This window comes from Macrotis lagotis, chromosome 5 (assembly GCF_037893015.1).
Source record: "Macrotis lagotis isolate mMagLag1 chromosome 5, bilby.v1.9.chrom.fasta, whole genome shotgun sequence".
NCBI lineage: Eukaryota > Metazoa > Chordata > Mammalia > Peramelemorphia > Peramelidae > Macrotis > Macrotis lagotis.
Window position 1 is genome coordinate 197,678,419 of NC_133662.1, and position 25,052 is coordinate 197,703,470.

Sequence of the window (25,052 nt, forward strand, 5' to 3'; positions counted from 1 at the left end):
GATATCATACATAGATGTGTTCTTGTTTCTCTTCCCATCCAATAATTACAAAGATTTATCATATTTAACTTTTTTTAAAGTTATATTCAAGTTCTTAATTTCTTTCTTGATTATATATATATTTTTTTTTCAGATGAACTTATATGTGAAAGAGGATATTATCATATTTTTGATATCGGTCTTAATTAGATAATAAGCCATTAAGTATGTATTACACACACATATACAGATATATGCACAAATAACATGCACACTTATTATATACATATATTGGGATTTTTTGATGAGTTTTTTAATTATATGCAAAGGAAACTTTCAACATTCATTCTTTTGCAAACTTTTTAGTTTTTCTACTACTCTCCCTTTCCTGCCCTCTCTCCATGGCAGGAAACAATTTGACATAGTTATACATGTACAATCATTTTCATCATACTTCCATACTAGTCATGTTGAGAAGAATTAGAACAAATTGGGAAAAATCATGAGAAAGAAGGAAAAAACATAAAAGAAGTTTTTAAAAGTTAACAGAGTATGCTTTATGATGCACTCAGAATCAATTCATAATTTCCTGCCTGGATCTGGATGACACTCTCCTTAAGAGTTCTCTCAGGATTGTCTTTGATCACTGAACTGCTGAGAGAAGTTGCTTCCATAATAATGGATCACCACACACCACTCACTTCACTCAACATAGTTCATGCAAGTCTTTTTCCTTTACCAGTTGGTTAATTTTATTTTCCTTCAGGGCAATATTACTCTTAAAATTATTGTTTTCACAAAATTATTAAGATGTGGGCATGTTCAACAAGAATGTACATGTCCAACTTTCACCAGACTATTTGCTACTGAGGCTGGAAAGGAAGGGAGGTAGAAAAATGTGTAATTTATGAATATATAGGTGGATGAATGATGAAAGACTTTCATGACATGCAGTTGGAAAAATAAAAAATAAAAACATCATATCTGATAAATGAACAAAACAAATAAAATAATTATTTTCTTAAGTTAATTTTTCAGAATTCTCCTGCATGATTCTCACTTCTTTTCTTGGGTTGTTAAATTCTTTTTTTGAGTTATTGCAAGAGGCCTTTTTGGAATAGAGACTATTCATCAATCTCTTAGAGATTTCATATGTAGGCATTTTGTAACTGCTTTCATCTTCTGAGATAGCATTTTTATCATCCCTATCAGAATAGTAGTTACCAATGGTTAATGGGTTTTTTTGGGGGGAGGGGTATTTTGTCAATTGAGTTCTGTTATCATTGTATATTATAGTGTATACTCCCAAGCTTTTTGTTCTTTTTGCTAGGGGCCAGGATTCTGTTCCTTGACTCTATTCTCTGGCATTTCAGGTGTTCCCACTTGTTCCCTACACTGCGGTAGCTTCCCGGGCTTCAAAATGTTTATCTCCAAATTTGGGCTGGAAGTCTCACTGCTGTTGGAGTTGTCTCAGACCTAAACTGTGATGTGGCTAAAAGCCCCTCACTGCTTTCCATCTCTTCTACCTATACTGGGCTATATTCCCCTTTCACCCACACAACAGACTTTTTCTTAAGTTCCTTCAAGATATCCTGCTGAAAAGTTGCTTCACTATTTTTATTTTGTCCTTGTTCCATTTTTGTTTGTTTTATTTGTTGGTGGATTCTGTCACTTTAGGATCTTTTTAGAGTTTTTCATTCCAAGTCATTTCCAGAAAAGCTCCAGGATCTTCCTAGCTTCCCCTGTACAATATATTGTTAATATTGATCCTGTAATAACCATACTATATGTTAGAACTTCCCTTCTTCACAGGGGAGCAGGGCAATGAAGTTATATAACACTCAGTCAATTAGAAGGATTTCTGAAGTTCAGAGCTATTTGAGGTACCAATGATCTATTATGAATGACCTCCCGACAAATTTGGAGATGCCTGGAGCTGCCAGAAAACAAACAGCTCAAGAACAATCTTGATCAGCAGAGTGAGATTTAAAACCTTCCTCAGGACTTTCTAAACATCTTGGCTTATTATTTCTGCAGATGTCTCCTCCCTTGACACAAACCCCTAGAAACTATTATCTAGAGATAATAGAAGTCTTTATTTACTTGCTTTTCTCCACTCCCCTCTGAGTAGCTGAGAATGCTCTCTCCCTCTTTTGCTCTCTTACAAATTTTTTTTCACTTGCAAGCCTTTGCTCAGATGATAAAGCTTTATAATCTATAATCAGTCTTTTTTATTTCAAGTCCCTTTTGGGGTTCGGGGGTCTTTTATTAAGAAAATAGACATAAGTATGTGGGTATACACAGATATATATTCACACACATACATATAGGCAAATGAACAAAGAAACAATTAAATAATAGAAATACTATGCATTTATACTATGCATAAATCATATATGGTGTTTGTATATATCATATACAATAACATATATTATAAATAAACTATATATTTCTATCGTGTTAATTTTTTTAGTCATATCTGACTCTTTGTGACCCCATTTTAGGGTCATATTTTCTTATCAAAGATACTGGAATGGTTTGCCATTTCCTTCTCCAACTCATTTTACAGATGAGGAATTGAGACAAATAAGGTTTAAGTGACTTGTCCAGGGTCATACAGCTAATAAGTTTCTGAAGCTAGATTTGACCTCAGGTCCTTCGGACTCCAGGGCCTGCTCTATCCACGCCACCAAGCTGCCCCAAATTTGATATAGCATATTTGTATAGTAATGAAAATTTATGATATTTATGTAATAATATTTATATAATTTGCATTTTGTCTATGGTATCTTTTAAAATGATGTAATTTTTCTATATTTTTGCCTTCATCTATTTTTATTATTTCTTTTTCTTAGAACAAGTTTGTTATCTTTGGTTGTCTGAATATACCAGAACTTTTAAAATATTCTACTAGGCTCACATTTAGTTATGTGAAAATCTTTATGTTTTAAAAACTTTTTTATAAACAATATCTTACTGCTTTCTAAAACATTTGCCTATTCTCTTCTATTGCTTGAGGAAACCAACCACATATATGGCAACAATTGTGAATTAAATGTTTCCTGCTACCACATCCAATTATATTTCTTTCTCCTTTTCTCTACTTTTTTTTTTAAGTTTTTGCAAGGCAATGGGGTTAAGTGGCTTGCCCAAGGCCACACAGCTAGGTAATTATTAAGTGTCTGAGGCTAGATTTGAACTCAGGTACTCCTGACTCCAGGGCCGGTACTCTATCCACTGCGCCACCTAGCCTCCCCTCTCTACTTCTTGATACAGAGGATGATAAAAGTGAATAAATTCAACATGTGAGAATTGTCATCAAGACAATATATTTTGCTAGTGGCATTTACCTTCCAACTCTTCCCTCTTAAAACTGCCTTTCCTTTCCTGAAACTTTCCTTGTCCCTTTTTCTTACAGCATTTAATATATTACTATTCCAAAATGTGCATGTTTGTATGAAAATTCTTCTTTATATTCAGAGTAGATTGAGCTACAAGTGATTCCTTCTTTCCAATTCCTATTTCCATTTTTATATATTCTTATGTATCCAAGTATGATAAATAGTAAATTCCATCCTCTTCCTCATTTCTTCTCTAAAATATTCAGTTTTCCTTCCCCTCTTCTTGCCTCTCATAAGATTGCTAAAGCAGAAGTAAATGATCCTAAATTCATGTGTCTTAAAATTCCTTCTGTGACTCTTGATGACATTTCATTCAGAAGGGATGTCTTATTTCTCTATTCGGAGCTCAAGCATTTCAAAAATAATAAAAATAAAAGACAATTACATAAAAAATGACCATAATTAATATCAAATGTTTTGTAATTCTATCAAAACAATCCATATGAGAAAATTTATAATGCTAAAATTTTCACTGACCCAAAAGAAAAAAAACAGATTTTGAATTGATTATACAACTAAAAATCACTTTCTGATAACTCTAATGCATTTACCTTTCTAGGTTTCTCCTGAATCCTGTTTTGCATTTTAAAATTACAACTCAGTTATGGTATTTTAATTAGAATACTTGAAAGTCCCCTAACCCACTAAAATACCCCCATATGATAACACCTCATCTTTCAGGCTGAGTTATTTTTAATTTTAAGCATTTATCTTTTGCCTTCTGAGGATATAAGATTCCACAATTTGCTCTCATTTTTACTAATCACTTCCAGGTCTTATCTGATTCCATTTTTCCCTTTAATTCTTTCATTTTTGGGTAACTCTACATTTTATCTATGGAATTTATGAGAGTTTTTATTTTGGATGGAGTGTTTTTCATGAGATAAACATAGGATTGTTTTCTTTTTTTCCACCTGGTTCCAATAAATTTACGAAGTTGCATTTGAAAAAGTAATTTCCTGTTTGAAACGTACACTTAGAATCATTTGCTTAATCGCCTCATTGTTTTTGTTGTCCTCATTTATAAAGTATTTCTCTATGCACTAACATTATTCTTCAAGAATAGAGGAACATTTCGTTTCTAAACAGGACAACCTGATTTGGATAATGATGAGTGTTAAAATACACCAGATAGCTCTATATACACTTGGAAGTTTTCAGTACTATAAGGAACATGTGATGTGTTGACATAATTACTTGGAAGATACCTCCATTCTTTAGGCTAATGAAAATCAATCGTTCTGCATCTTTTGGTAATCCTTTGACATGCTGAAATTTGTCAGGGATTTCATACTGTTGTCCTAGTAACACCTTCTGTATAGAGGAAGGTTGAATAATATCATAAGTACTGAAGCATTAATATAAGACTTATATCAATGTACTTCTAAATAATTCTATTTTATTATTAATAATATCTTAAATTTAAAGTCATTTTTTCTTGCAGCATATTTCTAGATTGTTTTCAAAATGCTAAAATGTCCATGATGGAACATTTGTGTGACTTGCTAAGGCTCAATCAATTAAAAAAGTATCAGTCAGGAATCAAATCCAAACTTCAAGTGCTCTCGAACTTATGAAATGTTGCCTTTTAAAGTCAGAAATACATGTATTCACTAGTCATTTATTTTCCAAACATTGTGCTGATACTTTGCAATAGGTTTACTTATATTAATTTTTGAGGAGAAACTTTTGGTGCTAATAATTATAAATTTGCTGCCTAGAACTGCAATTGTTACTATTACAACAAACAACCTATTTCCTTTATATAAATCCAAAATAAAAACAATAAATCAACTATAATGAACATGCTAGGATATATGAAATCTAACAATAGGTAAAATATCAGTGCAATTGATAACACTGATATAGTCATTATTTTAAAAGTTGCTTTTAATTTCTAATTTTTTTGTCATTAGAAACAAACAAATCTGTCTAGAAAAGAATTCACCTGATATTTTCTTCATTAGTGTAAACCATCTTTGATAACTCCCTCAAGTCCATTTAAATCTTTTGAATTCATGATAGAAAAGAAGAAACAGGAGGAAAGATCATTGATGATGTTAAGAATTGGGTGAAACCTTGGTATTAAGGCAATGATGTTTTTCAGCAACTTTGGCAATTCTTTTAAAACTGGTTATAATACTTATTCACTTGGGAAGGAAGAATCCGTTCAGATTTAAAGAAGAGAGAAAGATAAAACCTGACATCACATCTTTGAGGCAATTGATTTCAAATACGAAGCTAATTTAATCTTTTTAAGGCACTTTGGTTTGAAGAGAGCAGAGAATAAAAATCAACTGTGTAAGTGAGAACATAAATTAGCGAGGAAATTGTGGCAGCAATGATAGTTAAATTCCATCTTCAAAAAAAAAAATCTGTTATCAATCACCAGCTTCTTTTCATTCCTTTGTTGTGAGGTTAACTGAAAACTAATCACCTACATGCTTCACATAATTGTGAGTCACATGATTCTTCCATAAAAATAGCTTGTAGGGAACATTGGAAAAATGTTTGGTCTCTAACCTGAGAGAAACAGTATCATTAAATGAGAATATAACTTTATGTTAAGTCATATGTTTAATGCAATTAAGTGGTAGAAAATGAAATTAATTCCTTTAACCTCTTTTAAAATATGAAAGGAAAAGCTATTCAGAAGACTTTTCCATGTAAATATTCCCATCATAAAAAAAGTTGTAATCAGTCCATTTTGAAGCTAAACCTATATCTCTCCTTAAAGAAAAAACTGTGACTGCAACTTAAGGGCAAGGATCTTTATAACTGGTCAGTAAATAGGCAAGGATAAAGTTGATGTTGTATAAATTAGGAATTTACATATTCATTCATGTGTATAATTGAAAAAAGTATACAATTACTTCATTTGCAACATGTGTTTCTAAGAGATTATGGTTTTTTTTTCTTTTAAATTAATAAATCTGTGGTCAACTTTGACTTACAAAGAAAGTGTCTCATTCTTTTTTAGCAAAATCAGGAAGTGTGACTGCTACTTCCCTAACTGAATATGTGATGTCATGTCATTAAAGACAGATGTTTGGGAAAATACAGTGTATAGGAAAATGCCAATAGTACAATAAAACAATTATCACTTGACAAGTAGCAGGTCATCCAAGAAGATCATTCAATAACTGATTATTTATTTTTCAATAAAATACTTTGAATTCTTGATCACTGATGTTAGTTTTTAGTATATTATATTTAATTTTTTAGCTGTTCTCTAAAAGTTAAAATATATTAACATGCCAGCAGACTTGGAAAACATAAGCAAAAATGACAGTCAGAATATTATTGAATTTATTTGGTGTGATCATTAAATATATCAAATTTACAGTTCATAAATATAGTATAGTAACAATCATTATTTTAAAATATTATATTTTTGATCACTGCCCAGAACACATTTCAGAAGATGGCACTACTAGCTATATTTTTAATTTATGCATTGCCTGTTTCAAAATAGTTCAAATGTAAGAAAAATAACTATTAAGAAACTAGGTGCTAACTAGTGAGAATAGTGATCATTTAAAAGTTTCCTGTGACATATTATGTATTTTAGTGATAAATTATGTAGTTTTAGATCTCTATATTATAAAAATCCATTTTGCCGAACTTTTCATATTGAAAGTTTGAAAAGCAGAATTCTGAAATAAATATTCTATTCTGAGAAGTTACAGCTAATGCTGTAGATTATGTTGGGAACGTGGATCGAAAAAAGCACAACTAAAATAACTGTTTTACAATGCTCATGTGGAATGATGAAGTGTAAAAGGGTAGAAGCAAAAAGCAAAAGCATAAACTGGAACAAAGTATTTCTAGGCAAGTAGTTTGCATTGGTATAATTCTTTAGGGTTTTACAACTCTATCTTCTCAACAACTGCTAGAGAGGTAGAATAATATCACTATTTTACTGAGATTCTAAGAGGTTAAATGTCTTAGGAGCATAAATTTAGAACGGAAATAAAACTTAGATGTCATCTAGTCCAAATCATTCACCTTACAAAAGAGAAAATTGAGATGTGATGATTGAGTGACTTGCCCAAAGCTACAAAGTAAATCCATGAGAACGCTATATGTCAGAATTAGAACTCAGGTCTTGATTACAAGTCCTTTTTTTCTACAATTATGATTATCCTAATCAAATATCTTAATTAATATCCCAATTAAATTTGTTTTTTCTCCTGCTATAAGTGATTTAAGAAATTTCAAACTGAAATGACAATATGGACAATGCTTTTTAACCCAATGAAATATGCCCTTCAGAAAAACATTCTTAAGCAACAATATGCTGCAATGTGGCAAACTAGATGGGGAACTGACTTTGAATTTACGCAGGTCTATCAGTGTGAGTTTGTGCATGATACTCAACCTCTCAGTTTCCCAGGCAAAACTTAAGGCTACCATGTTCAGAAGAATTTGTCCCTCACTAGAGAACTCCCTATACTAAATCTCAGACCCATAAAATGTTTCAGACATTGGCAACACAAAAATAAGCAGTTCCTTCCTGTTCTCTAATTGCTTATATTTTCCTAAGGGAAAACAACAGTTACATGGATAAATAAATCAGACAAAGTAAAATTATAATGATATCTAAAGCTAGAGTTTCTAATTTCTGGTATTCATGTTCCTTAAAAATTACTTAACATTTCCTTTAAAAAAAGCTGGAGTTTCAAGACAATTTTTTTTTCATTAAGCTTATTTGTGACTTTGTCCAATCAAAAAAATTTTGTCAGGAGCAGACCTTGTATTTAGGGGAAAAAAGAAATAGGAAATTTGAAATAACATAGCTTACAGCCAAGTACAAAATTTAAAGTGAAAACTAATTTATACAAAGTTTGAGAGCTTGCAATATGCAAATTTTAAAATACCATCTGTAAGCCTAGAGTTTCTATAGGAACATGAACCAACTCTATTCACATTGTTTGACTCCATCATTTCTTGCACTATAAACATAAAATGCATGTAGTCATTACCTTAAACCACCCACATATTCTTGTTTTTCAAATATGGTGATGTCAGAGTAACCTAATCGAGCCAAGAAGGAGGCACAGCTTATACTTGCAGGCCCAGCACCAAGAAGAGCAATCTTCACAGAATAAGCTTTAGGCATGTCTTCTGGAAGAGGCAGAGAAGGGTTCCTGACTTGAGGAATGTTCATTGCTTTGAATACCTAGAAGAAATCAATTCACCTTGTTAGAAGTTCACAGACAAATTTGGTGTTCTCAAAGCATTTTTTAAAATTACTGAATAACATCCTTTTATGTAATGGCATTTTCAGTTGTATTAAATTAGGAGTGTTTTTATTAGTTAGTGCTAATATGAAAAGTACAAGTAAGAGGCATTAGATAAAGTCAGGGACTGGTGAACAAAATCTGTCAACTCTCTTTAGTAAAGACATACTTCAGACAAACAGATTGGTTACCAAAAGAAATAATCTGATGAGAATATTATGCATACTTGGGAAGCAAAGTTCTGTTAATCAAATCATATTTCCCCTTAGTTGACATTATATAATTTGACCAGGTGCCTAAATCCAAACCCCCCACAATTACATAAAAATATAATTATTTTAAAATAAAATTGAGTCCCAAAATTAAATAATTTGGATAGCTTTGAAAATACTATGTCAGAAAATCCAACACACAAAATAAACATATGATTTCAGAGTTGGAATGAAACTCAGATACGATTTTGTTCAACATGAACATAACTACCCACCATATAATCATAAATTAGTACATACAGAGCATAGTTCACATATTCATTTTGATTTTCACCAGAACTCTGTGAGGAAGGTAATATTATTATCTCTTCTTAGAGATGAGAAGTGAATGAAAATATGGGAGTGTGTGTTTAAGAGACAGAGAGAGAGAGAGAGACAGACAGACAGACAGACAGACAGACAGATAGAGACAGAGACAGAGAGACAGAGAGATTAAATGACTTGTCCAGTTATCTACAGAAATTTAGTTTATATCTGAGTCCAGATTTAAGTATGACTCTTCCATAATCCCAGTCTATTGTTCTAGGTACAAATACTTCTTAGGTAAAAGCAATTATGAATCCTCTCTCCGTAAACTTCCATTGATTGGGAGTGTGCTGTTTCATGTGTAGTCAATTTTACATCTGGGCAATTCAAATTATTAAAAATATGCTTTTTAAAAAATTTTCCCTTTTCAAGAGGCCTACACATAATTTTCTGCAACTTTTAGCCATCATTCCTCTGGATATAAAAATTGATATAAAATAATCTTAATCCCTTTTCCTAAAACAACCTCTTCAAGTCTTCTTTCTCCAGGTTAAACATTGTTTTTTCTTTAAATTTTTATGGAAAATTTGAATAGTAATCTTGGTGGTCATCCTTTGGACAAGATACAACTTTAATTTTTCTTCCTGAAATGTGGTAGGGAGAATTAAATATAACAATAAAGTGTAATCATACTTTACTAGTCTTGGATACTATTCTCTTAATGATACCAAAGATTTCATTAGTTGTTTTTTTTTTTCTTTAGCCATTACAGCCCACATTCTTGATTGATACTAAACTTGAAATTCTCCTAAATTCCCATTTTTTCCCTTAGAGTTATCTAGGAGGGGAAATGGGGATTTGGGAGAATTATCTAAATATCTAAATATGCCTTATTATTCTAATTTTAAAGTTAATTTTTAACTTTTCAATAATTCATCTTCTTTTGCAATTTAAGAAATGAGCCTCCAATGCTTAAAAATGTTAGTTTAGCACAGAACTCAGGAGAAATTTCTGAGATATTTATAATATAAGAAATCTCTCTTCCCAAGTTGAGATCAGTACTTAATTAATCCAATGTAGTTATAGTCATTAAATCAGTTTTGAATCTACCTAATATATCATTCAACCTATACTTTTCCATTTTCTTCAGAAAAAATTTATCATGAAAAAGGTTTTGTCAATGCTAATACGCTAAAGACGAAAGTTATACAAATTTGTGAACAAACATATCTGAGGCATTGCTGATCCATTTATTTCTATTCAGATAAAAATAAATCCTCACATTTATGTAACATATCATATTTGCTTTGAAGAACATAAGTAAAAGACACCATTAAGGACATGTATAATTCTGATAGAAAATATGCTGATTATGAAGAAGTAGTGAAGGCTGAAATGGAAATAGAGTTATATGATGTCAAAAGAAAACAAGGATAGATTTGAGGTAAATGAGAAGACATCCGGTGATGAACTTATGTTAGAACAGTTACACGAATTAGATAAATGAATGAATTTCAGTCTGAAAGGGAATTATTATCTCTTTTCAGAGAGAGAGAGGGGGAGAGAGAGAGAGAGAGAGAGAGAGAGAGAGATGGACTGTAACTGAAGGGCATATTCAAATGAATAAAACCTGACTGTTTGAATTACAGTTATAGGGTACTTCATATTACTGACATTTGAGCTAATCAATGGCCCTGTTCTATGAGCTAGGTATAAGAAATATTGTTTTCTCTATTTTACAGATGAGGAAACTAAATCACTGAGAAATAAAGTGATATATAAAGGAGAATTTTCTTCCAAGAAATGAGCTAGATTTCCCTGCCCTTTGCCTTTTTAATCTTATCTGCTTCAAACTATAATTTTAGCCTTTGGTTTGACATGGAAACCAGCAAGGACAAGAGCCACAGTGCTGGCTACCGTGAAAGAGATCTGTGGGAGAGAAATGTCATATTTAGGGATGTGGGAAAAGAGACATAGAACAAATTGATAGCAGGAAATGCTCTTCCCTGCCCTGAGGTTAACTCCTTCAAGCTCAGAACTAGTGTATAAATACAAAGCAAAATGGACTAACAAACCAAATGTAAGGAGGCAAAATCAACAAGGTAACTATCATGAAAAAATGGTGGGATGAGAATCATACCTGCATGCTGACTCTTGAAGGGCAAACTTTACTCAAAAGAAACAAGAGAAGTAAACTAAATTGGGAGAATAAAGAGAGTGCTGTACATAAAAAAGATAAATGCATTTGAGTATAATACTTTCTCTGGGATATTTTCCCAGTTTTGTACTTGTTGATTTGGAGGTTGAGTTCACAATGAAATGAGTATTCCCTGAAGCCAGTCAACAATCCTAAAAGAGGATCTTATGAACTACCACAGTTAACTTACCTTTAATGGTTAGTCAATAGACATAATTACTTCAAAGCAAAGATATTTAATCAGTCAATGAACATTTATTAATAATTTACTGAGTCAAGTACAGATAGGGGTGATAAACATTCTCCCCTTAATGCTGGGTTTTACTCTTCCACATAGTGTCACTTAGGAACTTAGGGAACACATGGCCAATAATATTTATGTTTCTGATATTTCAGATACATGATTCACTTTTTTTCTTGTAGCATTCTAAACGTGATCCCTATTGGAAAAAGGTTACTCAGGTGAGATCCCTGTTTATTTACCTCAGCAGTTTGACTCTAAACTGACAAAGCTAGTTTTCTTCTGGAATCTAGAATTGATTGCTTTTCTCTGTTGCCATAGTTCACTTACCTTGAAGCAATATTTTTTCCCTGCTCACTTTGTATGTATTTATGTGTGAATGTGTGTTCACATGCACGTATATATACTTTTCTACTTTTACTGGATTCAGTATCTCCCTGCTACAAGATGAAATAGTGGAAGGGGATGGAAAAATGATGAAATCTTTTTTCTCTTCTCTCAAATACACTGCTATAGAGTTGAAGGAGTTCATTCCAAAATGAACCATGCCCCAAACAATCTCTTTGAAAAGGAGATAGGTTGGCTTTTTAAAGGGAGATGATCATTCTTTAGCTAGTCAGTGGGCAACTGCCCTTCTAATTTTACCAAGAAAAATTCCTTCACATTTTTTAAAAGTATAATAAGACAGAATTTTTCCTTTTTATTTAACATTGATACCTCATTATTTATTGCATATCCCTTTTTTTCCTCTGGTAATGCAATTGCATTTGGGGGAGAAGAAAAGTGAGAAATTTATAGAAAGCATTTGGGTAAAGATAAACTGGGGGGTAACAGAAGGGATTATGTCACTGGAGTATGCAATCTAGGAAATCATGGAAAACTCACAAACTAGACCCAAAAGCATGGCATCACATGTATTGGTGGGGCATTTATGTAAATAAAGTTGGAACTCTGTTTAAAACATAAAAGTTTGCAATTCCTTTATTTTCAATCAATCAGCTAATCAACAATCATTTAGTTCTTATTACATATCAGTTACTTTACAAAATATTGAGATATAAAGATAAAAGTTGGACAGTTACTATTCTCTTGGAGCTTATATTCTATAGAAGGGACCAACATGTATGTATGATGAAAATGTATATGCAAAACAAAGACATCAATTTTTTGTCCTGAAAAAAACTCAGACATTTTTAGAAGACTCTAAATTCAATATAAAAATTATGCTCATTTAACAGATGAGGAAAATGAGGGAAATAGTGTACAAATGACTTACCAGAATTATACAACTAGTATATTTCTAAGGTTAGATTTGAACCAAGTCTTCAAGACTCCAAACTCTATCCTTGTACCAATATAAGACAATGACAGCAGTGCAGAATTGAATAGAAGAAAGAGTAGAATAGATTGCTCTCTAGAAATTGTGCAATACTTGACAACCATTACTTTCTCATAGAATAGAAGAATATCATGTAAGATAAGGGCTTGCTGTATTCCAATTATTCTTTCAGCTATTTTAATTCCAATTTCCCACTTCTCAATGGCAATGAATTTCTCTGTATCATCCATCCCCTCCCCCTCCTTTATTTTATACCATTTCCTTCTCAGAGGAGGGGTGGGAAGAGGAGAAGGAAAGATTTGGAAACAGAATTAGTTAATGCTAAAAGGAAAAAATAGATAGTTTCATTTTCACTTTTACAATCTCAAAAAGTCTTATTTTTAAAAATAATCCTTTAATAGATCAAATTTTAAATAGTTCACTTTGGAAAACAATTTTGAATATAGCTTCTGTGTAGCTATAGAAAAGATTGGCTATGTTTTAAAAAGTATTACCTTGTGGCAACTATGGTAATAAATTTCTCTGAACTTGGTCTAGGGCTGTGATGATGGAGAGAGTATATGTTTAGTATGGTCCCTCAAGTTTTTTCATTCTACTGGTGTAGTCTCTGAGAGATGAGACTCTCTGTCATGTCACTATTAACAGATTTAAATTATTTAAAAGAATTACATTTTATATACATACATACATTATGTATATATATATATATATATATATTATATGTAAGTTTTAATTTCTTCATAATTTTCAGTTGGTACAGTGAATCCTTAAAGATCACTGGGGAAATTTGCTGGTTGTCAGTAGTGGCCAAAAAAATATTAGGAATTCAGAACCTCTAACCCATGGCTAAATCCTAAACACATAAAATTCATGGTGACAATGCAGTGATAAAGTGTCTCATCATATATTTTTGTCCAGGATCACACAGTCACTAAGTGTCATAGTCAAGATTGAAGCCAGGTCTTCTAGATATCAGCATGCTGGGTATCATTTTAATTAATTATTAAATTATAAAATGTAGAGCAAAAAGATACCATAGAGATCATTAGATAAGAAACAGAGAAATGGAGTCACGTCTCTAAGTTGATATAGCAGGTAGCAGAGAAACTAAAGTTTTCTAACTAGCAATCTTGTCTATTACAATATACCAAATAGCATGAAATAATTTCTTCTAATATAATTATATAGAGACAGCTCCCATAAACTGTAATTCTTTAATTTTCCCCATCTTGGCTTTGCAAAATTTTTGTGTATATTTATTTCTGTTATTTAATTTGACCTCAAATCTATCTGTCTTATGATACTAATGCCAATAAGTAATTCACTGAAGAGAAGGCATCATGGGTATTAACAATGGAAACCACACCATATTAAATATTAATAGTGATTATATTTTTAAGTTAATCATCCTACAGAAAATAGAAATTTCAAAAGATATTTTATTTTGTATCATAATTCAAAGAAATAGCCATATGTAAGAAATGAAGAAATATGATTTCTGCTCCACCCTGCAAATAGAAATAAGGCAACTTTCAACATGAGTATATTTAATGATTCCAGACTCTTCTCAAATGATTAAAATCATATGGCCTTTAATCCTGTGACTCATAATGCCTTCCAATTCAGTAATCAGTCATCTACAAGAAAACTGCTTTATGGGTTTTTTCTACTTTATTATATAGCTATAATAAAGAGTTCAATACATCAATTCGCTGTAGTCAAGTTTATAACAAGTCACTAAGAAAAGGGAGGCAACATGAAATTAATGTTGCTAGTCAGTTCTCAGTGTCTAAGACATTCTCCCTACTTGTATTACCCATCATCCACCATTGAGTTCATTTCCATACTGAATGACCTTGGAGTAAGCTTGCCTGGGTTCAATCCTAGCCTAAACATTTAGTATCTGTATAACCTTGAGTAATTTAGTTTACCTATCATGGGCCATCTGTAATTGGGGCGATCAAGCTATCTCAGTGGTTTTTTCCACATGTAAATATGAGTGATTCTAGAAACTTCATGAAGCTTTCTCATACTGCCCTGATCCTCAGAGGTATTTTATTGAACTGGTATTTTTTTCACAGTGTACCATACACACTATCAGCACTTTGATTTTTGCCTCAGTGTAAAATTGGTTCAAATACACTCCAAAAATTAAGCTCTTTTCATCAATTTTTTTCATTTTCTCCCAGGTTGTCTGCCATAGTCTGTTAATCACATTTTTGTAAAAGAACTGTGATTTCCTCTTTTAGGTACCTGCAGATAAAAAAAAAACTGCCCCCTCCCCCACAGGTGTAGACCACCTCCTGCTTTGAAACTATGAAAGGTGTCTTTTGGCACTCCAAACCTCTGGCATTCCACTTAGACTTCATGTCACTAAATATTAACTCATCCACCCTTCCTCTTTCTTTTCTTTCATCTCACTCCCCACTAAAATTTACTCTTCATAAAGGCTCTGATAAACCACCTTCAAAACATAAATAGCTTGTTAGGCTTAATGGGTTACCTTTCAAAAAGTTAACCTGATAAACCTCATGGTAGGTTTATGCTAAGATGACAAACATTATGCTTCCTGAATTAATTTATCAACTTAGTGAAATGCCACTCAGGCTATCAACAGCTCAAAAATAATAGCAAAATTAATGTGCAGAAACTAAAGGTCAAAAATTTTGAAGGAAAGAATGAAAAAAAAAGGAGGGAAGAAGATTTAGTGAGAGCAAGTCACTTGTCACAATACTGATTAAATAATAGAAAAGTTGATCAATGGAAAAATTAGGTTTAAAAAATGTCCAGAAGAATCTGAACATAATAGTTGGATAAGGACTTCAGGAAAAAAAAGAAAACAATTGCTAAAACTGGAAAAACAGGTAGAAATGAGGTTTAGATAAATATCTCCTACCATTTACCATAAGAATACCAACTAAATACATGGCCCAAATATAAAAGCTTCGTTATTAAAACAACTGGAGGATAGATTAAGAGGATACTTTACAAAATTAAATATAAAGGGAGAATTTTTACATAAAAAAGTTATAGGGATGATCAAAAAGAAAAAAATGAACAATTTTGATGACCCAGAATTAAAAAGCTTCTGTATAAGCAAACTAAATTCAGCCAGAATCAAAAATGATAAATTTCCTTCTTAACTTTTAGTCATAGAATTTCTCTACTTCTGTAATATAAAGCTCAAGCACAATCTTTTGTCCTCTCTATTTTCCCCTTATGACTGCAGGTACAGAGCCTATTTTACAGTTTACATAGTTCATAATAGATGTTTTATAAATGCTTGCTAATTATTTGAAGCCCATTTCAGTTTTTTCTTGTAATCCAAGACATAGAAATAATTAATACGTAAAATGGTCAAGGATAAAGCGAAAAACTCATCCATATCAAGATATTTAAAGTTCTTTTTCTAGTAGCAAAGAAATGAAAACAAAATAGGCCTCTATCAATTGGGAAATGGCTGAACAAATTGTAATATATAAATGTAATAGAATTTTATTGTACCATAAAATGAGAACTATGACAGTTTAATAGAAATATGAGAGAACTGGGGGATAACTTCCTTTATAACCACAATAATAATATGAGGGAAAAGCAACTAGAAAAAAACCCTCAGAACTTGGGCTAAAAAGCAGACACCAATTATGACGTCAGGCAAGAAATTTTAAGTCAAAAGACTAAATCCCTAGAATTTAAATGTATTTGGCAATAAATAGGACAAATATGACTTGGAGAAAAAAAAAAGTTTTAGTCTGCCTTGCAGACTAAGGAAGAAAAAAATGCTTCTTGAAATAAAGTACACATAATTTTCACATAAAAAGAAAAGAACATTGAGATAGTTTTTTTTAAGTTATGAGATGCTTATTTCTAATATTTACAATGATGTCCAAAATTGTGTGATATTAACAAGTGGAATGAATAATATGAAACATGTATTGAAAAGACAGAAACACTTTCAATTTCAGCTATTTAAAGACCCCAGAAGTGTCATCAGCTTTTTTTGGTTAGACACACACTTTGCTATTTAAAAAAAGAGGAGGAAAAGTGGTATGTGAGTCTGTCTCTCTCTCTCTCTCTCTCTCTCTCTCTCTCTCTCTCTCTCTCTTTGTGTTTGTGTGTTGTGTGTGTGTGTGTGTGTGTGTGTGTGTGTGTGTTTATGCTGGAGCATATTCCAGTTCTCTATCCTAAACTAAACAGGAATATCAAGATAGAAAGTCCAGAAAAAATTAGGAATTCAAAACTATTTGCTAAAGAATGCAAAGACAACATTCATTTGACAAGTATTAACCCAAAATATATATTGCTTCAGGATATTTTCAAAATGAAAAAAAGAAAGGATTAATTTAAATTTTAAAAAATTAAAATATTTTGAGAAAATAATAAAACATGCAGATAGATTAATTTTTATTATTTTTTCAAAGTAAGACATCATTTATTTCACAATCCTTACTTAAACACATTTCATAACATCCATTTAACACAATCAGGGAGGGCACAGCATATTTCACTTAAACTTGAATAAATGTTAATTTTCTTGTACTTAGTGGAGTACTCTCATCTATGCAAACTAACGATTAAAAAAACCTTAACTTTTCCATTTTAAAATTTACCAGCATTTATAAATTAACATTGCATTTTATAAACTGCCAAAGCAGAAGATAGATAATTGTTTTTTTAAGGGAATCATTTATGGCTGACAACTCACACAATATGGGAGGGTTTAATGTGGGTGATTAATGCATTTCACAGACTGAAAGCTCAAACTGCCTTGCAAAGCTAGGTTATGATAACTAAAATGGAATAAGATTTGTGAAATGTCTGCCTTGTAACCTTACATAACCAAAGACAGAAGAAAAAAACCTTTTATTATATATTTCTATTAGTTTTTGTGATACTAGAAATATTTGGGGAGTTCAAGTTCTAGTCAATTGCATGTAATTGAAGACACCATTACCCACTAAAATATGATAAGTATACATGTGACCTTTCCCCCCTCAGGAAAATCAAATTAAATTTGAATGAAGAATAAAATGAACTGGACAATTTTCTGGAAGCTTGGTATTTTCATTCAATTAAATTCAATAGGTGTTTATTGAGTATTATCATGTCCCAGCACTCTGCTATATTCCATTGGATGTTTGGGACTCGGTAGGGAAGGTAATCTGAGATAGCAAAAGGAGTATGACACATAACAGTTGCTCTTTGGAGGTGACATTTAATCTAGAGAGAAAAGCCCTACATTTATAAGGTTACTATTGTACAAGAAAGGTAATATAGAGCTAGATATCATGATGGAACACCAGACTTGGAATTAGAAAGACTCAGCTTCCTGAGTTCCAATACAGCCTCAGATATTTCCTAGCTGTGTGACTCTGAACACCCTTGTTTGACTTAGTTCCTCATCAGTAAAATGAGCTAGAGAAGGAAATGACAAAACACTTCACTATCTCTGCCAAGAAAATTCCAAAAATGAGGTCACAGATTCAGACACAACTGTTCACATCATGGTTTAGATGTAAGGCAAAGAATTCCATCCCACCTTCCTACCTTTCTATTACATTTCAACTAATATAAACAGTGAAAGGGCATGTATGATGGATTCTTAAATATTTAAACAAGATGGCATACAACCTTAATATTTTTACCAAACATGAGTTTGAGTTATAAAGGAGTTGAATGGCTAACCAAAAATCCTTGATGACATCTCTAGGGTCTTTAAATAGCTGAAGTAATTTAAATAGTTTTAGAAAAGTAATTAAATAATTGAATGGTAGAAAAGCTATCATTCAGAGTATCCCACTTTGAGGTAAGCTCTTGAAAGTGAATCATTCTCATTCTGGAAGAAAGACTTTTCCTCCCCCTTTGACTACTCTTTCTCTGCCTTTTCTCCACCTTCCATTTCACTCTTATCTTCCCTCTGTCTCTCCCTCTTCCCTTTCTCATTCTTTGTATTGGTCTGATTCACTGTCTCTGTTTCTTTGACTCCCACTCTTTTTTTGTCTCTGTCTCTGTCTCTGTCTCTGTCTCTCTGTCTCTGTCTCTCTGTCTCTGTCTCTCTCTGTCTCTCTCTCTCTCTGTCTCTCTCTCTCTCACACACACACACACACACACAAAGTCAAACAGTCTGTATCTCTTATTCTGTCTTTCTTTGTCTGTTATTCTGTATCTGTCTTCATCTCACTGTGTCTGTCTCTCGCTCTCTCTCAACAGATAATTTCCAAGGTTTCTTCTAGGTCTAAATCTAACATACTAAGAATGGAATCAATGATTATAATAACATACAACACTTTCAAAGCTACATATAATATATGTAAGAAAATGAGATAGAAACAAAAGCATGTTCTTTTTGATATGATCTTGGAAATTTTGAAAAGGGATTAACTAAACTTCCTTTGTATAAAATAGAACTATCCCATCAGGAAAATGAGTATATAGTTTAATATGTTAGAAATTCTCCTAACACATACATAAAGATGAAAGTAACTCATATAAACTATGTCTTAGAACATATCTTTGAGAAGATTTATCTGTTTCGAACTCTGGAGCTAACTGCTTCACCTATGCTATAAATGCCATTCCTCCTAACTTCCTGAAGCCCTCCTCCTCATCTCTTACAACACCATCTTTTCCATGTGCCAAAGTTCAAATTTCTCCAGAACTAACTTATCAAGATGCATCTATTTCACAAACTCCCACAATGTAGTGTATCCTAAATACATTCAAAACATATTATGAAACAATTATGATCATGCACAAAGATTATTAAAAACATTGAGTCTTTAACGTATCTCAAAATTCATACTTAGAAAATAAGTTAAATGATTCTATATGCTATAAAGTTACAATTTATTTTGTGACTTGTATAAAGTGTTTCAGTAAACTAGTGATTAAAGATACCATCATTTATTATCTAGAAAAGAATTTTATAAAATGTTTTCTTTGAATACAAGATTTGTTCTTCTAAAGTCTAAAACTGATGGCAAGAAAATTCATCTTTCTAGCTGCCATGCACTTCTATAAAGTATGATTCTTTTTCTGAATAAAAAATCTATTTTGTATGTGAGTGTATTGTTTCATGTGCTATGATGAAATTTTAGCAGTCCAAATCAACATAATACAAGAAATGTATTAATAGAGAAAAGAAAGAATATTGGTGTTCAGGTATTAACTCAAGCTCATTAAAATAAGTATTTTATGTTTATAATGAGTGGTTTATTTGGTTTACACATAGAATAAAAATATTATAACATGTTATAAAACAAGACCACACATTAACCCTAAAACTTCATGTATGGTTAAAAAGGAAAACAAAAACAGCAACAACAAATAACAACCATAGCAAGAACAAAAAACAGACAACATATCAAATCACTTAACCACCTGAAAAATTACTGTGTATAATTTAATAATATAGAATCCAATTAACCAACTAGTTGAAACATTTTATATTGTATCACTTTTAATAAGGAGACAATAATTCTTACCTTCAAGTTGAACTATTGATTTCTAATTGTGCAAATATCATCAGTCAATTAGGGTCTTCCATCATTTTGATTTTATGTTACTTACAGGTGTGTATTTTTTTTCCTTAGGTTTTTGCAAGCCAAACAGGGTTAAGTGGCTTGCCCAAGGCCACACAGCTAGGTAATTATTAAGTGTCTGAGACAAGATTTGAACCCAGGTACTCCTGACTCCAGGGCTGGTGCTTTATTCACTATGCCACCTAGCTGCCCCCACAGGTGTGTATTAACAATGCTTTTAGCTGGCCAAGATGGTGGAGAGAAGATAGGCACAGTTCGCTTTTAGAGAGAAGTACTCATGTACCTGTTCTATGGTTCCCTAGAAATCTTTTTTCTAATAAATTAAAGGATATATCATCCAAGACTTGAATTCCATTTTGTATTTATTTCCTTCATAAAGTGTTGGAATATAATTATTGAATCAGGAAAAAAAAACTGCCTTTATTTCATACTTGAATCCTTGAAAGGTGATGGATTTCTGTCGACGTGTGCAAACTCCAGACTATCCCTGGTTTAGAAGATGGTAAAATTGAGTTACTAAGGTCTAAAATTTCTTTGAGTAAAGTTTTATGATAAGCCTCTCAAATATAGCTAGACTTGACTTCAGATTATAGCCAATATCATCTTCTGCTGAGATTATACTTAACACTTTTCCATCCAGAGTTAATAGTCAGTGAGTCAATGAACTTTTATTAAGCACCTACTCTGTGACAGACCTTGGGTTAAGTGATGCAAAAAGAATTAAAAGTGGGTTACTGCCATGAAAGAGTTTACCATGTAATGGGAGAGACAACATGCAAATGAATTCAAACTAAGCACAATATATAAAAAATAAATAGGATATATATGTATATAGATAGATAGATAGATGATAGATAGATAGATGATAGATAGATAGATAAGATAGAAGTCACTAGCATTGGGAAAGACTTCTTAAAGAAAATGTGACTTTTAAATGAAATGAGGAAGCCAGCAGGCAGAGGAGATGAGAGATTATTCCAGGCACAGTGCGGGGCTGGGGGAGGAGACAGCCAGAGAAAATTCTAGAATTGAGAGAGAAAAAGAGAAAAGGTCTTTTACATTGAACACAAGAGATCAGAATATAGTGAAATATATGGTGAAATATGTAATGAAGAGTTTGTGATGAAGAGTAAGAGATAAGAAGACTAAAATGTAAGAAAAGGGTTAGATAATGAAGGGTTTTGAATACCAAACAACGGGCTTTATATTTGAATCCAGAGGTAATAGTGAAGTTTAGAAATTAGTGGATAGGATGTTGATGTAGTCGGACTTGTGCTTTAGGGAAATTACTTTGGTGTCAAAAGGAGAATGGACTGGAGTGGGAAGAGATGAAGCAGGCAGTCCTATCCATGGGCTTGTGCTATTCTAAGTTTGAGGTGAGAGGAGGCCTGTGTTTGAGTCGTGGCAGTGTCAGAGGAGAGAAGGGAGCATAATCAAGACATTTTGCAAAGGTGAAATTGACAGGTTTGAGCAATAGATTGATTATGGAGCAGGTATAACAGGGAAGGTAGGGTGGAGTGGTAGGGGACAGGATTTAGATGGAAAGCTAAAGAGCTCTGCTTGGATATATATAGCTTAAGAAATATGATAGACATCCTATTTCAGATGTCTTAGAAACAGTTGGAGATGAAAGATTGAGGATCAACAGAGAGATTAGGGCAAAATAGGTAGATTGAGAATCATCAGTTTACAAATTAAATTTACTGGAGTGAGTGAAATCACCAAGTAAAGTAGAATAAAGGGAAAAGTGAGGATGTTGTAGGTGTAGAGCATAGAGTGTATGATCTGGAAGACAATCCAGCAAAAGGATACAGAGAAGGAACATTCAGATAGGTAAGAAGAAAGCCAGGAGAGAATGATATGTTAAAAACCAAAATAAGAAGAGAATAATGAGAAGGTATTCATTCGTTTCTACTTTGAAAACACAAGGAAATTTTCATTACAGGCAGAGGCACTGGAGTGAGATTTTGTACTCTATGAGCAGGGATTTAGATTTTTTTTATTTTAAAACTGAAGAAACTGAGAGTCAAGGAAGTTAATCCCATAGTCACATAGGTTTCATAGGTCACAATGATCTCATTGCAAATTTGAATCAATTTGAAGTCAACGGGTTCTGATTTTAGCCATTCTGGCTTCCTGAGCTAGAAGAAATAATCAAGATTTAGGCATTCCTCATCATTGTGGTATATCCTTCTAAAACAAAAACAAACATAAAATACAGAAAAAAAGAAACCAGCAACCAGGAAGATATTTCAGTTATTTATATTTTATGCCCACCAAGTAAAAGGCAAATATTAGTAACTATCTATTTTTGCTATTCAAGCATCAAAGAGATTTACATTTTGATCAGAATTTAGCATGCTTTCAGCTAAGGAGCAAAAGTTATTCTTGGGGGCAGCTAGGTAGCACAATGGCTAGAACACGGACCCTGAAGTCAGGAGGTCCTGAGTTCAAATGTGACCTTAGACACTTAATGCTTACCTAGCTGTGTGACCTTGGGCAAGTCACTTAATCCCATTGCCTTGCCAAAAAAAAAGTTATTCTTGTCAATTCCAAATCATTTTACCAATAAGTAGACTAGAAAAATCACATAAAATTCATAAAGCAGTCTTTATTTTGATAATTAATTAATGAAGGGAAATTGGAACTATCACAGTTTAGTCATTAGAATACTTGAGAATAATGTGAGCATTGTTAACGATATCCCTGAATAAGTATCCTAATGCAGCCTGACTTCTAGGAAATATATGCAATGCCCTTCAGTTATTTTTAAAGTTAGGGAATCAAAGAGAAATAGTTCTTATCAAATGCAGTATCATTTAATTACTCTTTTGAAATATAAAAATTCAGTCTCTAAAAGTCAAACAAACCACTATATAACAATTTAACAAAATATTTTCTCAATTGGATCCTAATTTTTCCATGCCCACCCATCCTTCTTCAGAAAGTAAACCACAGGATTTCACTCAAGTTACTATAAGTGTTTCTGTCATTACTAATATGCCACCAGCGCATCTTCTTTTTCTGTAATATAATTCTTTACTGACATTGTTTATTCACCATTTTTTCTGTTATTTGTTATTTCTGTGTTGTAATCTGCTCACTGCTACCATGATTATTCCCATTACCTACTGGTAATACTCTTGAAACAGTTTTTTTATCAACTTCTTATTTATTTTATATACTTATGAGTGGATATATTATCTCCATAGAAAGAATAATGGCTCCTTACAAGTAGGAGCTATTAGATATTATTTTAGTTTTTATGTCATCAATACCTAGTACAGGGTCTTTCAGATAGAAAGGACTAAATAAATTAACAGATCTACAAAATATCAATAAATACTACTTCTGAAGTATTCACTATGTACCAATACTGTGTTTTAATGGGGATTTTAAAAAAAGACATATTATAGTCCCTGTCTTCAGTGGTCTTGCCACCTAGCTCCATTTTTAACTTTAAAATAGCTGCAAAACTGAAATAAGTTCTTAAAAATGAGAAAAGACCACAGAATATATCCTAAGTGATATTATTGTGAAGAATTTACAAAGAAAAATGGAAGACAATTGCCCTAGAATAATAAAGTATAAAGAGATATAACTCATGATAAAAGAGAAGAGTCCATACCTTAAGGATCAGAGATCCAGCTAAATGTATTACATATATAAGCATATAGTATATCCCAATTTATTAATGTTTTCATTAACCTATTAATTTACTTTTAAAAAACAAATTTGCCTTTAATAATTATATCATAACAACATATTGTATATGGATATAGACAGAGATAGAGGCAAAGACTAGGGATATAGATTAGGACATGAAAAAGGATAGAGATAGAAATAAAAATAGGACTAGCAATATGGATGAGTAGGAATAGGGACTAGACTTAATGTTTCATTTATATAGAACATTTCTCTTGAATAATGATGGTCTGGATTTTTTCTGCAATTTAGTCTTAGAATGTCACAGAGATCGCTAAAAATATATGTGGAAGGAAGTAATTTTCATCTTCGGAATATATTTGTTTTGATTTTGTATTTATATCACTGTTTATGTGAATTCAGCAATTAGGATTTATTCAAAGTAAGAAAAATGATTAAATAAAAAAATAAATATGACAATTTAGTCATTAAAGTTAGGAAGTTGTTATTATTTTAAAATACATTGTATGACAAGATATGAGAAGTAACATGGGAAAAATAACAAAGGACCTGACTAGTTTAGAGTCAGGAGGGCCTGGATTCATGTTCTGCCTTTCACAGAAATTGATTGCAAACCATCAAGTCATTTAACCTCTGAGTGTCCAAACATCTATCTAAACTTGTAAAAACATACGAGGAGCTTCTAAATGACATTTTTCTATAGCAGAAATCACAAAACTTGATGAGAAAAAATGTAGAAAAATGATAAACTTTCAAAATATCTAAAATAAAACCATAAATCAATCATATCATCATAATTAGTAAGTGGCATTTCATGTTTACAAAACACTATATATTACTTGACTTGAATCTTATAGCAACCCTGTTAAGTTTGACAGGCATTATTTCCTCCATTTCACAGAGTTGGAAAATGAAGCCAAAGATTAT

General features: G+C 32.0%; 1 protein-coding gene across 2 annotated transcripts in view; it reads right to left on the reverse strand.

Moving 5' to 3' along the window:
- Window positions 1–25,052, reverse strand: part of DPYD (dihydropyrimidine dehydrogenase) — a 1,037,477-nt gene that overhangs the window by 710,811 nt on the left and 301,614 nt on the right. For both annotated transcript variants that reach the window (XM_074188237.1, XM_074188238.1), the window contains exon 6: window positions 8,366–8,562. In XM_074188237.1, coding sequence (XP_074044338.1) covers window positions 8,366–8,562 — 197 coding nt within the window. The remainder of the gene's footprint in view (window positions 1–8,365; window positions 8,563–25,052) is intronic.